Source organism: Bubalus kerabau, chromosome 5, assembly GCF_029407905.1.
Source record: "Bubalus kerabau isolate K-KA32 ecotype Philippines breed swamp buffalo chromosome 5, PCC_UOA_SB_1v2, whole genome shotgun sequence".
NCBI classification, from domain to species: Eukaryota; Metazoa; Chordata; class Mammalia; order Artiodactyla; family Bovidae; genus Bubalus; species Bubalus kerabau.
The window spans coordinates 75,158,876-75,175,019 of NC_073628.1; the positions used below are offsets into that span (position 1 = coordinate 75,158,876).

General features: G+C 37.9%; 2 protein-coding genes across 3 annotated transcripts in view; one reads left to right on the forward strand and one right to left on the reverse strand.

Moving 5' to 3' along the window:
* Positions 1-16,144, reverse strand: part of GPATCH2 (G-patch domain containing 2) — a 473,250-nt gene that overhangs the window by 246,901 nt on the left and 210,205 nt on the right. The gene's annotated exons all lie outside the window — the stretch shown is intronic.
* The window catches only part of SPATA17 (spermatogenesis associated 17), a 238,168-nt gene that overhangs the window by 52,996 nt on the left and 169,028 nt on the right, over positions 1-16,144 (forward strand). Inside the window, exon 5 of the mRNA XM_055583760.1 lies at positions 13,664-13,767. Coding sequence (XP_055439735.1) covers positions 13,664-13,767 — 104 coding nt within the window. The remainder of the gene's footprint in view (positions 1-13,663; positions 13,768-16,144) is intronic.

Here is a 16,144-nt window from a genome sequence, read left to right on the forward strand (position 1 = left end):
TATTTGTAAGTGGATTTCTTTGCAAGATGGTGCTCTGAAAATTTTGCTCTCTGCGGGAGTGAGAGACTAAAGAGACCAATGCATGGTCCACATACCTTCTATGTTGTACGCATGTGAAGCTTACAACCCTAACTGGATACCAGCAGCTGAAGTTTTACTTCTAATCTCTACAACTATGCCTTTTCAGTTTATAAGCTACCAAATAATTTTGCTCAAAAGAGTTACCCTTTAAATAATTTAAATATGGGTGACAGTAAGTGTACAGGAGGAAGAATTTCTAAGAGTAACTGATAACTACAGAAAATATATACGGCCAATATTCATACAGATATATTTTTATATATGCGCCTAAATCATATAGTAGAAAATTAAAAAAAAAACTTTTGTCTTACTCTGCTTCATATACTGAGCCAATTGCAAATTATGTATTTGACTATTGACTCCAAGCATTACAAATTATCTTCAATTGTGAGAGGCCAGTGGAGCATTTCTGAAAAGAGAAGGAATTCAAAATGTTCATTTGTGGCTTATCCATTCCTAAATAGATGTCACTTTTATATAATGAAGAATAAATTATCTATATATATATGTGATTGTTTAATGACATAGTAATTCATATCTTAATTTGCTGCATTTATTTTTTAAAGGGTCACCTTTTCTCTAAAGACTTTATGATCCCCCTACCCATGTAGAATTGATCACTCTCTTTTTTTATGTCCCTGTTTTACCATCAACATACTTCTGTTATAGAACCTGTAACAGTTTATTATCCTTACTAATTTACAGGTCTGTATCCACTCCCCACACACTGTACGTCCCTTGGGGCCTGGATCCTATCTTCTTAGTCTTTGAATCTACAATTCCTGGCTTATACTAGATGTTTAAATAAATGGCCTGAATAAATCAATGAATATTGGCTCATGTATTTTTAAACAAGGAGTAAAAACAAAAACAAAAACTGTTTGCTTCAAGTACTCTTTAAAAAAGACAAAAAATCATGTCTAAGTCCCTTGGTGGCCTTGTTGGAAATTATTTAAGCCCTTACTGGGAGATCTTTAAGGCTGTCTTGAGTGCTTAATTAGGCTGGGTGGTGTAGGTAAACTACACATAGGAAGGTAATATCTGGTCAGTGTAATTCACATGTGAATGGAAGGTCTCATGAGCATTGGGACCTTGCCAAAGTGTTATAAGACTTACAGGCTTGAAGGAGGTCTGCTATGATATCACCTGCTATTAGCACCCACACTGTGCCTGTACAAAACCCCTGCTACTGATTTGCAGCTTGGCCAGTGACAGTCAATTAATACAGCAATAACTTGCTCAGTAAATTTTTATCTTAGCTCCCAGGGCCCTATTCCTCGTGTTTCTCCATGCGCCACTTTATTGCCTTTCTGGTCTTTAATTTGACTTTACTCCAGATTAGAGTTCTGCTTTTCCTCCAGCATCTTGTCTACTCCATTGTGGATCTCATTCACATTTGTCCTCCAACATATTCTTTTTCAGTTCTTGCTCTTAGAACAGCTTTTAGTATCTTATGCAAATGTCTGAGTTGATTCCTTTGCTCAACTTCTTTCTCTCCCTGGTTCATCTACATGTATGATAGTGTATCTTTTTTATAGACTATAGAACTGACCCTCCATTTCAGATGCTAGTGAGCATTGACTTAAGCATTAGGGTGTCACCTCAGACCCTCCAAACAGATGACTCAGAGAATCAGTGTTCTAATAATAGTACTAATATAAAGATGAACAGCAGTATTACTTTATGTGTAGAAACTCCGCTTAAAAATACCCACATGTAGCTTAAAAAAAAAAAAAAGTGCTATTTAGTGGAATTGTTTCATCCATCCTAAAGGTCTTTTACTTGTTCCTTTTCTCCAGTACTTTGATTTACAATTTGCAACATCCAGAATTTTTTGCTTCTCTGTGGCTTTTGTTTACTAGCTGAACCCATCTAGAGGGAAGCCTATTGTATGGAATGGCACATATAGCTAATTCTTCCATTTCTAGGGATACATCCATTCAGCCTCAACTGTGTCTTTGATCCCCCCTTTCCACAATAGAATGGTTCCAGATTCTCATACTTACTACCCAAGCATGAATGGATATAGCTGGTAGATAACTTGGGTATACTTTAGTCAAACCAACTGCCAGTGAGAGCTATATGTCTCTGAGGAAAGAGCTTGCAATACCACATATTCACAAATCTTAGTAAATCAGAACCATTGGTAAATAATAATGATGTGCATGCATGCTCAGTCACTTAGTTCTGTCTGACTCTTTGTGACCCTATGGATTGTAGCCCACTGGGCTCCATGTCCATGGAATTTTCTAGGAGAGAATAGTGGAATGGGTTGCCATTTCCTCTTTCAGGGGATCTTCCTGACCCAGGGGTTGAACCCACGTTTCCTGTGGCTCTCACATTGACAAGCGGATTCTTTACCACTGTGCAACATTAAGACTTGGCAGTTGCCTAACAGTTACTGCTCTCCAGGCACCTAAGTATTTTAAATATTTTTAACTATTTCCTGAAATGATCAACTCTCTTTTCTTTTGTTCAGTTGCTCAGTTGTGTCCAACTCTTTGCATGGACATGGCAGCACACCAGGCTTCCCTGTCCATCACCAACTCCCAGATCCTGCTCAAACTCATGTCCATTTAGTCAGTGATGCCATCCAACCATCTGATCCTCTGTTGTCCCCTTCTCCTCCTGCCTTCAGTCTTTCCCAGCATCAGGGTCTAATTTTCTAATGAGTTGCCTCATCACATCAGATGGCCAAAGTATTGGAGCTTCAGCTTCAGCATTAGTCCTTCCAATGAATATCCAGTATTGATTTCCTTTAGGATTGACTAAAGGAACTGATTGGTTTGATCTCCTGCAGTCCAAAGGACTCTAAAGAGTTTTCTCCAATACCACAGTCCAAAAGCATCAATTCTTCTGCATTTAGCCTTCTTTATGGTCCAACACTGGTCATAGCAAACACCCTCTTCCAACAACACAATAGAGAAGACTCTACACATGGACATCACCAGATGGTCAACACCAAAATCAGATTGATTATATTCTTTGCAGCCAAAGATGGAGAAGCTCTATACAGTCAGCAAAAACAAGACTGGGAGCTGACTGTGGCTCAGATCATGAACTCCTTATTGCCAAATTCAGACTTAAATTGAAGAAAGTAGGGAAAACCACCATTCAGGAATGACCTAAATCAAATCCCTTATGATTGTACAGTGGAAGTGAGAAATAGATTTAAGGGACTAGATCTGATAGACAGAGTACCTGATGAACTATGGAATGAGGTTCGTGACATTGTACAGGAGACAGGGATCAAGACCATTCCCAAGAAAAAGAAATGCAAAAAAGCAAAATGGCTGTCTGAGGAGGCCTTACAAATAGCTGTGAAAAGAAAAGTGAAAAGCAAAGGAGAAAAGGGAAGATACACCCATTTGAATGCAGAGTTCGAAAGAATAGCAAGGAGGGATAAGAAAGCCTTCCTCAGTGATCAGTACAAAGAAATAGAGGGAAACAATAGAATGGAAAGACTAGAGATCTCTTCAAGGAAATTAGAGATACCAAGGGACATTTCATGCAAAGATGGGCTCAATAAAGGGCAAAAATGGTGTGGACCTAAGAGAAGCAGAAGATATTAAGAAGAGGTGGCAAGAATACACAAAACTGTACAAAAAAGGTTTTCATGACCCAGATAATCACAGTGGTTGGATCACTCACCTAGAGCCAGACATTCTGGAATGTGAAGTCAAGTGGGCCTTAGAAAGCATCACTACGAACAAAGCTAGTGGAGGTGATAGAATTCCAGTTGAGCTATTTCAAATCCTAAAACACAATGCCATGAAAGTGCTGCATTCAATATGCCAGCAAATTTGGAAAACTCAGCAGTGGCCACAGGACTGGAAAAGGTCAGTTTTCATTCCAATCCCAAAGAAAGGCAATGCCAAAGAATGCTCAAACTACTGCACAATGCACTCATCTCATACGCTAGTAAAGTAATGCTCAAAATTCTCCAAGCCAGGCTTCAACAATACATGAACCATAAACTTCCAAATGTGCAAGCTGGTTTTAGAAAAGGCAGAGGAACCAGAGATCAAATTGCCAACATCTGCTGGATCATTGAAAAAGCAAGAGCGTTCCAGAAAAACATCTATTTCTGCTTTATTGACTATGCCAAAGCCTTTGACTGCGTGGATCACAAGAAACTGTGGAAAATTCTGAAAGAAATGGGAATACCAGACCACCTGATCTGCCTCTTGAGAAATCTGTATGCAGGTCAGGAAGCAACAGTTAGAACTGGACATGAAACAACAGACTGGTTCCAAATAGGAAGAGGAGTACATCAAGGCTGTATCTTGTCACCCTGCTTATTTAACTTCTATGCAGAGTACATCATGAGAAACGCTGGACTGGAAGAAGCACAAGCTGGAATCAAGATTTCTGGGAGAAATATCAGTCACCTCAGATATGCAGATGATACCACCCTTATGGCAGAAAGTGAAGAGAAACTAAAAACCCTCTTTATGCAAGTGAAAGAGGAGAGTGAAACAGTTGGCTTAAAACTCAACATTCAGAAAACTAAGATCATGGCATCTGGTCCCATCACTTCATGGCAAATAGATGGGGAAACAGTGGAAACAGTGTCAGACTTTATTTTGGGGGGCTCCAAAATAACTGTAGATGGTGACTGTAGCCATGACATTAAAGGACACTTACTTCTTGGCAGGAAAGTTATGACCAGCCTAGACAGCATATTAAAAAGCAGTGACATTACTTTGCCAACCAAGGTCCATTTAGTCAAGGCTATGGTTTTTCCAGTGGTTATGTATGGATGTGAGAGCTGGACTATAAAGAATTCTGAACGCCGAAGAATTGATACTTTTGAACTGTGGTGTTGGAAAAGACTATTGAGAGTTCCTTGGACTGCAAGGAGATCCAACCAGTCCATCCTAAAGGAAATCAGTCCTGAATATTCATTGGAAGGACTGATACTGAAGCTGAAACTCCAGTACTTTGGCCACCTGATGTGAAGAGCTGAGTCATTTGAAAAGACCCTGATGCTGGAGATGATTGAAGACAGGAGGAGAAGGGGACGACAGAGGATGAGGTGGTTGGATGGCATCACCAGCTCAATGGACATGAGTTTGAATAAACTCCGGGATTGGGTGATGGACAGGGAGGCCTGGCGTGCTGCAGTCCATAGGGTCTCCAAGAGTCAGACACGACTGAGCGACTGAACTGAACTGACTGAATGGGACTAGATGCCAGGATCATCTTCTTTTTTTTTAAAAGTTGAGTTTAAGCCAGCTTTTTCACTCTCTTTCAGCTTTATCAAGACGCTCTTTAGTTCCTCTTCACCTTCTGACCAACTCTCTGGATATCATAATTCCACTTTGGAAGTTGGGAAATTGGAAATATGTCTTGCCCAATGTCACATAGCTAGTGACAGTGTTAGGAATTGAACCCAGGAGGTTTGGTACCCACATTCCTGTTATATCTAGCCACTTATAGTCTTGCCTTTACTTCTAGTCTTTCTCCCCTTTCTTCAAAAATCTGGATGAGAGCTATTATATGAACCCTAGACCAAGCTCTTAGGGAAATTTTATCACTTTCACTCTGGTAAACTGAACCCCTTGCCCTGATAATTCATGAACATTTTTACTGGTAGCACATTCCATTCAGGGAATTCTAAATTTAGTGATAATTTGTAGAAAACTAAGTTGAGACATCGCAGTTCAGTGTCACGTGCTTCCCCTTGTAGGCCAAATTGGATGGGTTAGTATGAAAAACCTCACCTTATAAATGAATATTTGAGCTGTAGTCTTCACATATTGCTATTGTTAACACAGAATTTGACATCCATCATAACCCCAGATTAAATACTATTCTTGATACAATTTTAAATGAATTTCCGTATAGGATGTAACAAACTAAAAACAAATCTGTCTTTTCTTTCCTACTTGGACTACAAGATGCAGATCACATAGATTTTTGTGATCCAAAAATTGTAATTTGGTTGTATTTGAACCTCCACCATGTCTGTTTTGGACTCTGAAAAATTAATGGAAAAGAGGATTCCAACTTGGTTAAAACTTTAGCAGCCCCACCAAATAGTTATCGGGACTGCTATTCTTCAACTGCAGCTCTCTCTCTTTATCCATTAACTCTGGGACTATACTGGTCTTCAATAAACTCAGCTTAATGAGGAGCCGTAACTGGCACAGACTTTGGAAGTTAGCAAAGGCAAACTGAGCATTATTGATTCCTTGCAATACCTTTGAAAAGCCTCCTTTGGGTCATCTGATACATCTTGAGTTCTCATTTGTCTGTCTGTCCTTGGACAACCAGAATAATCTCATATGCACGCAGATTGTAAGAAGTGCTAATGTGTAGTATCTTGGAGATCTCTTTTCAAAAGTATGTTCCATTAGACTTTTCCCTCTTGTTTTCAAAGATCTGTGAGGAATGAAAAATGGTAATAATCTAAAACTTAGTTTTAAAGAACTACAGATGTAATTAATTTTTTAAGATAGAATTTCTTTTACCCTAGAAACCTTGTCCTTGTCCTGAATCAACCACATATACTTTCTTAATGGTGTTCATGGGCATCTGAACCTTTATTGTTGCAGTTCTTTTAAATGATTTCACTTGAAATTAGTGCCCTAACACATTTTAGTTCAGAAAGAAATCCTCAGTTTAAGGAAAGTAAGAACTATAATAATAAGAGGGCCACTAGACTTAAAGATAACTTAAAATAATCAATTTTCAAAGTAACCATAAATTTATTGGTTCTTTTATGTAATAAAAATTTTTGTTTACAAAAATCTAACTCAAAGCATCAATTGACCTTTTTCTTTTGTTTCCTTTTTGTATCTAAAGTAGGAAAAATACAAGGATAGTTTATATTCTGTGGCTTTAATCAGAAAATGGTTAAATATATATCAGATATATAAGGATCCATCTCAATCTACTAAACTATTTATAACCTTGTTTTCATATTTATACTACTATGAAGTATTTATGTTTAGAATAATGACTCCAAAATCAGATAGAGATAAATCAGTTCAGTTCAGTCGCTCAGTCATGTCCGACTCTTTGCGACCCCATGAATCGCAGCACGCCAGGCCTCCCTGTCCATCACCAACTCCCGGAGTTCACTCAAACTCACGTCCATCAAGTTGGTGATGCCATCCAGCCATCTCGTCCTCTGTCATCCCCTTCTCCTCCTGCCCCCAATCCCTCCCAGCATCAGAGTCTTTTCCAATGAGTCAACTCTTCTCATGAGGTGGCCAAAGTACTGGAGTTTCAGCTTTAGCATCAGTCCTTCCAAAGAACACCCAGAACTGATCTTTAGAAAGGACTGGTTGGATCTCCTTGCAGTCCAAGGGACTCTCAAGAGTCTTCCCCAACACCACAGATAAATAAGTAAAATAATTCAGGGAAGAAATACTGATTCTTTCTTTTAAAAAAAATAACTTATTTATTTTATTTATAGCTACACTGGGTCTTTGTTGGTGCACACGGGCCTTTTCTGTTGTGCTGAGGGGAGGCTACTTCTAGTTGCAGGGTGCCAGTTTCTCATTGCAATGGTTTCTCTTGTTGTGGAGGATGGGCTCTAGGCACATGGGCTTCCGTAATTGCAGTTACATGAGTTCAGTTGCTGTGACTCACAGACTCTAGAACCCTGGCTCAGTGGCCGTGGCACATGGGCTTAGTTGTCCTTCAGCATATCATATCTTCCTGGACTAGGGTTGGAACCTATGACCCCTGCGTTGGCAGGAAGATTTTTTATTATTGAGCAACCAGGGAAGCCCTGATTTCCTCTTATTTACTAGATTATATGTTGGGTTCTAAGAATACAAAACAAGTAAGACACAATGTTATTCACATGGAAGAAGCTATCCCAAAATGTCAGCCTAAGAAATAAGAGGGGAAGGGATCCTCTAGATAAATCCTAGCTTTTGCTGGATGGTAGGCAGATTTAAATGTTCCCTCCCCATGCAAAAAATTATTTCTTTCTCCCTCCTACTACTTCTGGTATCAATGTCTTTGTGGAATGATTAAAGAAATTTAGAGAAAAGAAGTACAAAGACCAGTAGAGTAAGGAAACAGAATATTAAAGAGAAGAAACTGCATATGGAATAATTATCCAAAATCTCCAGATAGCTAAAAACATCTAGGTTAAAATATATATATTTCTAGTTTAAAAACATGTCTATTTTTCTATATATTGACATGATAATATGGTGACAATGAGAATGAAAACTTTGATATTACTAGTTTTAAACAGCCTATCTTTGAAAATTCGGTAAACCCACTTTTCTGTGCTCACTGTATAGTCTTTGCAGAATGTTCAACATTCAAATAAGTAAAAGTAATGTTATGAATGAGAGTCCTGTTTATATGCTCTCATGTACAACTAGAGCTTTAGTCCTAGGCACGTTATCATCAGTGATATATTGTCTTTCATATTTTGATTTTAATTTTAGGTGTGAAAATGTTTTTTCTCTCTTTTGACAACATTAAGATTACTGTGAATTTTGAGGAATAATAATAAACCCAATGGAGGGAAAATATTTTCTATGAACAGATGGCTTTTGATATATCAAGGTTTTGCCATTTATTTTAGTGCTTAAAATAAACATTATTTATAAGACCACTTACATTTTGATGTTACTTAATGAGGAATATGCATCATTGATTTGACTAGCTTAAGAGGTCATTTAGAACTTGCCCGTTAACAAGCTGTAATCTGCTGAGCATGCAGTGACTTTGTTTAAAATTATCTATTTAGAGCTGATCAATGACAATAATTGTTTTATACCTATCACTTCTGAAAGTTGCTAATTACTTTGAAGGACATGAACACTAGCCCTTTTTTGGGAAACTGTAACCCACTCACCTTGAAATTAAGAAGAACGTTATCCAAAATCATCTTGCCTCTTGAAAATATTTTGTTTTTTAAAAAAGTAAAAGTCTATTCACTAGTACTGGGATATCAACAGGAAATTTAGGCAAAATTTAAGATGGTATTTGTTCCTATAGCAAGAAGTATAGTGGAACGCCAGCATATATTATATCTTACATCAATTGTTGTTCAGTCAGTAAAGTTGTGTCTGACTCTTTTTGACCCCATGAACTGCAGCATGCCAGGCTTCACTGTTCTTTACCATCTCCTGGAGTTTGCTCAAACTCATGTCCATTAAATAAATATTGGTTAAACTGGAATCCCTCTAATGTAAAAAAAAAAAAAAATAACGATGCATTTTAAATGAAAGAACATGCACACACTCTTTCTCTTTATACAGTGCATTCATCAGATGTTTTAGTGGAAAGAGCCTGGTCTCTGGAATAAGACAGAGCATGTTTTTGTATCCCAGTTCTGCCATTTACTGTTTTACTGGTTATGCTGTGACCTTGATCAAGTTACTTAACCTCAGTTTCTTTATTTTTAACATGGAGATAGTGCCCTATTCACAAGGATACCATGAAAATTAAGGCAGTTAGCATAATATTTGGAAAGGAATTGTAGCGTGATTTTGGGTGGATGTCTAGGGACTTAGGGCATTACGAGACTCTCTGAGAGTGCATTTGTGGACTCTGTGGATGTGGTTGGTGCTGTTTCTGGAGGTTGCTCCCTGTGGAGTGGGAAGGAGTCCATCCCATGGGCTTCTTTTAGTTCTCTGGCTATTGGCACAGATTTTTCAGCCAGCTGCAGACTCTGCCCTTTCAGCTTCTCTCCAAGTGAAGCCCTTCCAGCTTCTCCCCACTACTCTGCCATGACCTAAACATAAACCACCATCTTTCCTTCTCAGGACTTCAGCATGCATCTTTTATGTTTTCTGACACATCTAATCTTACTTAGAATTTAATGGTGTTTCTATGTAGTAGGTAGTCCACCCCTTAACACTGTTTGATATCCTAATATTTTTCTATGCTTCCTGAGTCATTTCTATTGCTGATGATGGATAGTCTATCAGCGCTTTTGTTTGTAAGTATTCCTGTGTTTAATATAATTATTACTGTATATGCAATAAAAGTAAGCTGAGATTCATGTGAAGCCATCCAACTAGCTATTAATGTATAACCTCAGGCATTTATTTAAGCTCTCTAAGCATCAATTTCCTCTTCTATCAAAGAAAGCTAATGATAATCTCCACCTCAGAATGATACTGTAATGATTAAGTTAAATAAGCCAGGAAAATAGTCATTATTTGCATGTATGATTTATATATGTATATGTATTCCAATAGATTATTCTTTTTCATTAGGAAAATGCTTTTTGTATCAATCCCTCCCATTTCTTTGCCAGCCATAATATGATGTTTGTCAAATTAGAGGAAGATAGTTTATAAATTGGGCTTCCCTGGTGGCTCAGATGGTAAAATAGAACTCTAGAAAAATTAATTTTTCTTAATTTAGAGAATAAAGCTCTAAAATAAGATCATTTGAAAAATATTTAGAAAGGCACTGTTATGCTCGCATTGTTACGCTAGCTTGTTACTCTACTTAGTTTTACTTTCCAGAACTAATTTCTCTATTTAATTGTTCTTACAATATGAACAATAAGTGGTTTAGCATCTCTTCAATTATTTTAGTCATTCTTATACTAGGCGGTTGACTAAACATTTCTTCAAAGTCTTCACATTTAATATTTCAGATTGTAAAATACCTTTTAATTGACCATATTTTAAAACAGAGAAAATTAGGGGATCACAATTCAAGTAAGACATTTATTTGGGAGAATGGCATTGAATCAAGTTATAAAGATTTTAAACTCAACATATTTAGCTTAAAACCCTTAGGCTTTTCAGATAAAACTCAGTGGACCAAAGTTCAGTCTCTTATTAGTCACTTTTTCCTATGGACAAAAAAAAAAAAAAAGATGTTTAAAGAAGATGTGTGTTCCTAGCCCAGCTAACTGTGCAAAACATTGGAAGGACTTCATATCCAAAGAAAATTGTTCATCATGTGTGTTATTCAGTCACTAAGTCGTGTCCAACTCTGTGACCTCATGGAGTGCAGCATGCCAGGCTTCCCTGTCCTTCATTATCTTCCAGAGTTTGCTCAAATTCATGTCCATGGAGTTGGTGATGCCATCCAACCATCTCATTCTCTGTCACCCCCTTCTCCTCCTGTCCTCAATCTTTCCCAGCAACAGGGTCTTTTCCAATTAGTTGGTTCTTTGTATCAGGTGGCCAAAGTATTGGAGAGTGTGAATAATTTATAAATATGCAAACTACTTGAAAATTTTAAAGAATGAAGTTAGTCTTTATGTAAGGCTAAGTCAACATTTTTTTCTAATTTTTTCTATTTCTTCTTCTTCTACTCCTTTAAAGAAGTTGAGGTATTTTGTACTATAGACTTTCGGTTTTCCACAAAATTAGGATCTACATATTAAAAGTTTTGTTTTGAGTTTTTCTAATAGCGATTATATTAACAAAGATAAAGCTTAAAGTGATTGATTTTTCTTATGATTATTGGGGCTTTGAAGGCATGCATGTAGCCCATTTAATAAGTATGTTCTTTTAGACACCAACATTCCTCTTATCTAAAAAACTAGATACTTTAAACAAATATTTGTTCATTGAAAATTACAGTTCCCCTTGTTCACAGTTCTGTGTTGCAATGGTTTAGAGAACAGGCCCCCTGAAGTTCTAATTTGATTCTTAAATCCATCACTAATAGCTGTATAATTATGCGAAAACTGTACAATTATAATAGCTATATAATTATGGGGAAAACTGAATATTTTCCTTTTGGCATTTTCTCATCTATAAATAAGGTGAAGAGAGTATTTGTGTCATTGTTGTTGTTGTTCAGTCGCTCAGTCATGTCTGACTCTTTTCAACCTCATGAACTGTAGCCTGCCAGGCTCCTCTGCCCATGGGATTCTCCAGGCAAGAATACTGGAGTGGGTTGCCATTTCCTTCTCTATTTATCTCAAAGGAATGGTCTAAAGATTAAATGCATAAATACAAGCAAAATCCTTAGAATAGTGCCCCACATATAATAATAACTCAATAAATGTTAAATATTGTCATTGTTCAGTTCAGTCGCTCAGTCATGTCCGACTCTTTGCGACCCCATGGACTGCAGCACACAAGACCTCCCTGTCCATTGCCAACTCCCAGAGTTTACACAAACTCATGTCCATTGATTTCGTGATGCCATCCAACCATCTCAACCTCTGTCGTCCCCTTCTCCTGCCGTCAATCATCCCCAGCATCCGGGTCTTTTCCAAGGAGTCAGTTCTTTGCATCAGGTAGCCAAAGGATTGGAGTTTCAGCTTCAGCATCAGTCCTTCCAATGAATATTCAGGACTGATTTCCTTTAGGATGATCTGGTTGGATCTCCATGCAGTCCAAGGGACTCTCAAGAGTCTTCTCCAACACCGCAGCTCTCCGCTCAGGTTTCTTTACAGTCCAACGCTCACATCCATACATGACTACTGGAAAAACCATAACTTTGACTAGATGGGTCTTTGTTGGAAAAGTAATGTCTCTGCTTTTTAATATGCTGTCTAGGTTGGTCATAGCTTTTCTTCCAAGGAACAAGTGTCTTTTAATGTCATGGCTGCATTCACCATCTGCAGTGATTTAGTTAAAGAAGAATTAAAATGTGATGATGAAGGTACAAGAATACATTTTCTTTAAAGATTTTGATACAACTGTATTTTAAAAGTCCATTAAAAACATTGATTTCAATGAGACAAAATACAATCTTTCAGCCAGTTGGTTATTAAAAAAATAAAAAATCCATCTGGTCAGGAAGTGAAAGTGGTAGGAATCAGTAAAGCAAATTTTTGATCTTTCAATAGTTAATTTCACACAGTATTTTTAAAACCATTATAAATGTTATAAAATAAATTATAGTAACCTAGAGTATGTTTTTGTCTTTATAATATTTTATTATAAATCTATGAGTAAACCTATATTTGCAACTATATATACTGTTATTGGAAAAGAAAATGGCAACCCATTCCATTATTCTTGCCTGGAAATCCCATGGACAGAGGAGCCTGATGGGCTACAGTCCATGGGGTAGAAAAAGAAACACAACTAGCAGCTACGCAACAAACTGTTACATTTGTGTGCGTGCTTCTCAGTCATGGCCGACTCTTTGTGACTCCATGGACTCAGCTCGCCAGGCTCCTCTGTCTATGGGGATTCTCCAGGCAAGAATACTGGAGGGGGTTGTCCTGCGCTTCTCCAGGGTATCTTCTCAACCCAGGGATTGAACCCAGGTCTCCCCACACTGCAGGTGGATTCTTTACAATCTGAGTTGCCAGGGAAGCCCAAGAATACTGGAGTGGGTTGTCATGCATTCTCCATGGTATCTTCTCAACCCAGGGATTTAACCCAGGTCTCCCCACACTGCAGGCAGATTCTTTTACAGTCTGAGCCACCAGAGAAGCCCAAGAATACTGGAGTGGGGAGCCTGTCTCTTCTCCAGGGGATCTTCCCAACCCAGGATCTGAATCGGGGTCTCCCAGATTGCAGGCGGATTCTTTACAATAGCAGAAAAGCCTAAGAATTTATTTGATAAGATTTAATCATCATCCACCATTAAACTGATTTTGAAGAACTATTAATTTTTTTTTTCTAAAAATGTTCACTGGCATATTCTATCTTTTTATTTACGTCAATAGATTCAGAGGCGATGGCGGGGGTATAAGATCCGGAAATACTGCTTTAATTATTATTATTTGAAGGAGTACCTGAAAGCTGTTTCTGAGACGAATGATGCGATTAGGTGAGTACTATGATCACCAGTCCATTAGTGACAGTTTTAGAAAGGTTACTCTGTGGGTGTGGATCATTATCAGACTTAGGAATAGTTTCTTTAAAGCTAAGTGATATTTTAGGCACAAATTTATTGATAAGATAGATATTTTTTTTTCTTTTTATCTTATCCATTTATGGCTGTTGTGTTTTTAAATATCTTGTACTTTTGACTGTAAATTACATGTCTATGTGTATAGCAGGCCTGTCTTGTACTATGCAAATAGCTTAGTTTCAGTAAAATGACCTCATTTTGAAATGGATTTATCCATAAATAATTACATAGATGAAGCCTTATGTATGGCAATCCTCAAAACATGCTCAGTGTCAAGAACTTGCCTCTCAAAGAAGAAAATATTACGGAACACATTAAAATGGACTGCTTTACTGTCAGTTTTCATTTCTTTAAGCACATAGAAAACACCTGAATTTAGGCCTTAGGACGATTCTTCTGTAGATTTTAAGTTATTGTAACACTGTTCAATCATCTTTACCAAAGTAGTAAGTTTTCACATTTCTTCAAAAATAGCCAGTCTTTTCTTCTTATACGGCCCCATTCTAGCAACTTAGAAGTGACATACGTTTATAGTAGATTTAGGTAAAAAGGAAATAGTGATGAATCAGTTGACATTTATGTAATAGTTTTACTTTCAGTTTTCACATACATTATCTCATTTTACTCTTAATATTTTTAAACTAGAGAAAACAGTCAATATTAAGTTGTTAAGACAAAGGTGTTGTCTGATACCTTACAATCATATATATCATAAAAAAAATCTGGCAACTATCTTCCCAAATTTTAACTTTCTTCCATATATATGGGTATAAAAGGGTCTGGTCTTTGGAGATTAAGTATGGGGAATTTGTAAAACTGATTTCTTTGGAAGCAGCAATAAAGATTTGGGGAGGTTGGAATAGGGTTTAGTTAATGAGAGAAATTGAAAGACTCAGAAACATGTGGGCCACAGGGAGTGATATTTAATTTCTTCCTGTGTGTGTTAGTCGTTCAGTCATGTCCAACTCTTTGCGACCCCATCGACTGTAGCCTGCCAGGCTCCTCTGTCTATGGAATTCTCCAGGCAAGAATACTGGAGTGGGTAGCCATTCCTTTCTCCAGGGATCTTTCCGATGCAGGAATTGGATCTAGGAATTCCGATGCTGGAATTGGATTGATTGCGTTGCAGGTGGATTCTTGACTGCCTGAGCCACCAGAGAAGGCCCTTAATTTCTATCTAAGAAGTCCAGATTCTAGAGATGAGCTGGCTATCTGTAAATGGCATACTTGAGCTTGTCAGGAGGAAAGAGCTAGTGGAAAATGCAAGAGGGAGAATTTGAGCAGGACTGGGCCTGAATGAGGCAAGGGGAGGTTCTTAAGGCACCAGGATTAAGGAGGCATTTACTGTCAAGGTCATGAGATGCCAACCTTGCACTTTCTCAACCCTGTAAGTGTATCCTTAAATTTTGTATTTTTGAAGCAAGTCTTGTTTGCTTCACACAAGTCCTATCCCTGAATGGGAGGAGATCCTCAAAGAGACATGTGAAAGGTGGTTTTAGAAAGGCCTGTTTCTTCTGTTCAGTAGATATTTCCATTCATCCTTGTTTTGTTCCTCATTTTACAGAGAATGTCTCTCTAGTCACTAGAGAGTCTGGTGCATCCATGCTGGCAATTTAGTTTAGCCTCATATTCTGTATCATAATACTGACTTATTCTTTTATTTCTACCTTGGTTATTGTTGTTCAGTTACTAAGTCGTGTCTGACTCTTCATGACCCCATGGACTGTGGCACCCCAGACCTCTTCGTCCCTCACCATCTCTCTGTCCCTCACCATTTCTACCTTAGAGGCCGCGTGTTTTTAAGGTGTATATTTTCCATCAGTGATTAGTTTCATAATCATTTACCCCCTCTTTGTTCTTGTATTTATTGATAGAATATTTATAGTTTCTTTGTTGTTACTGTCATCATTGTTATTTTTATCTGGAAATGGGTATTGTAAAAAGATAGTGTAGGGGAAGGGCCAAGGCCGTGCTCTAGGAAGGGTGAGAGGTCCCTGTGGCTCACAGTACAGCCCTACATGATATGTGTCTCTGTGTATGTAAACTGACTTAGCTTTTTTGTTCATTTTAAGTTGACAGTGATTGGCAGTTATAGGACTGCTGATTGCTTTTAGACTCTCCTTTCTTAGAGATCTGTGGCATAGATGGCATTCCTGTGCATCTCCTCACTTAGTCCTACCTCCTCGGCTTGTCTCTGGAATAGTTCATGGAATTAGCCATAGCCAAACTTTGCTCGAAGGCAATGGCACCCCACTCCAGTACTCTTGCCTGGAAAATCCTATGGACAGAGGAG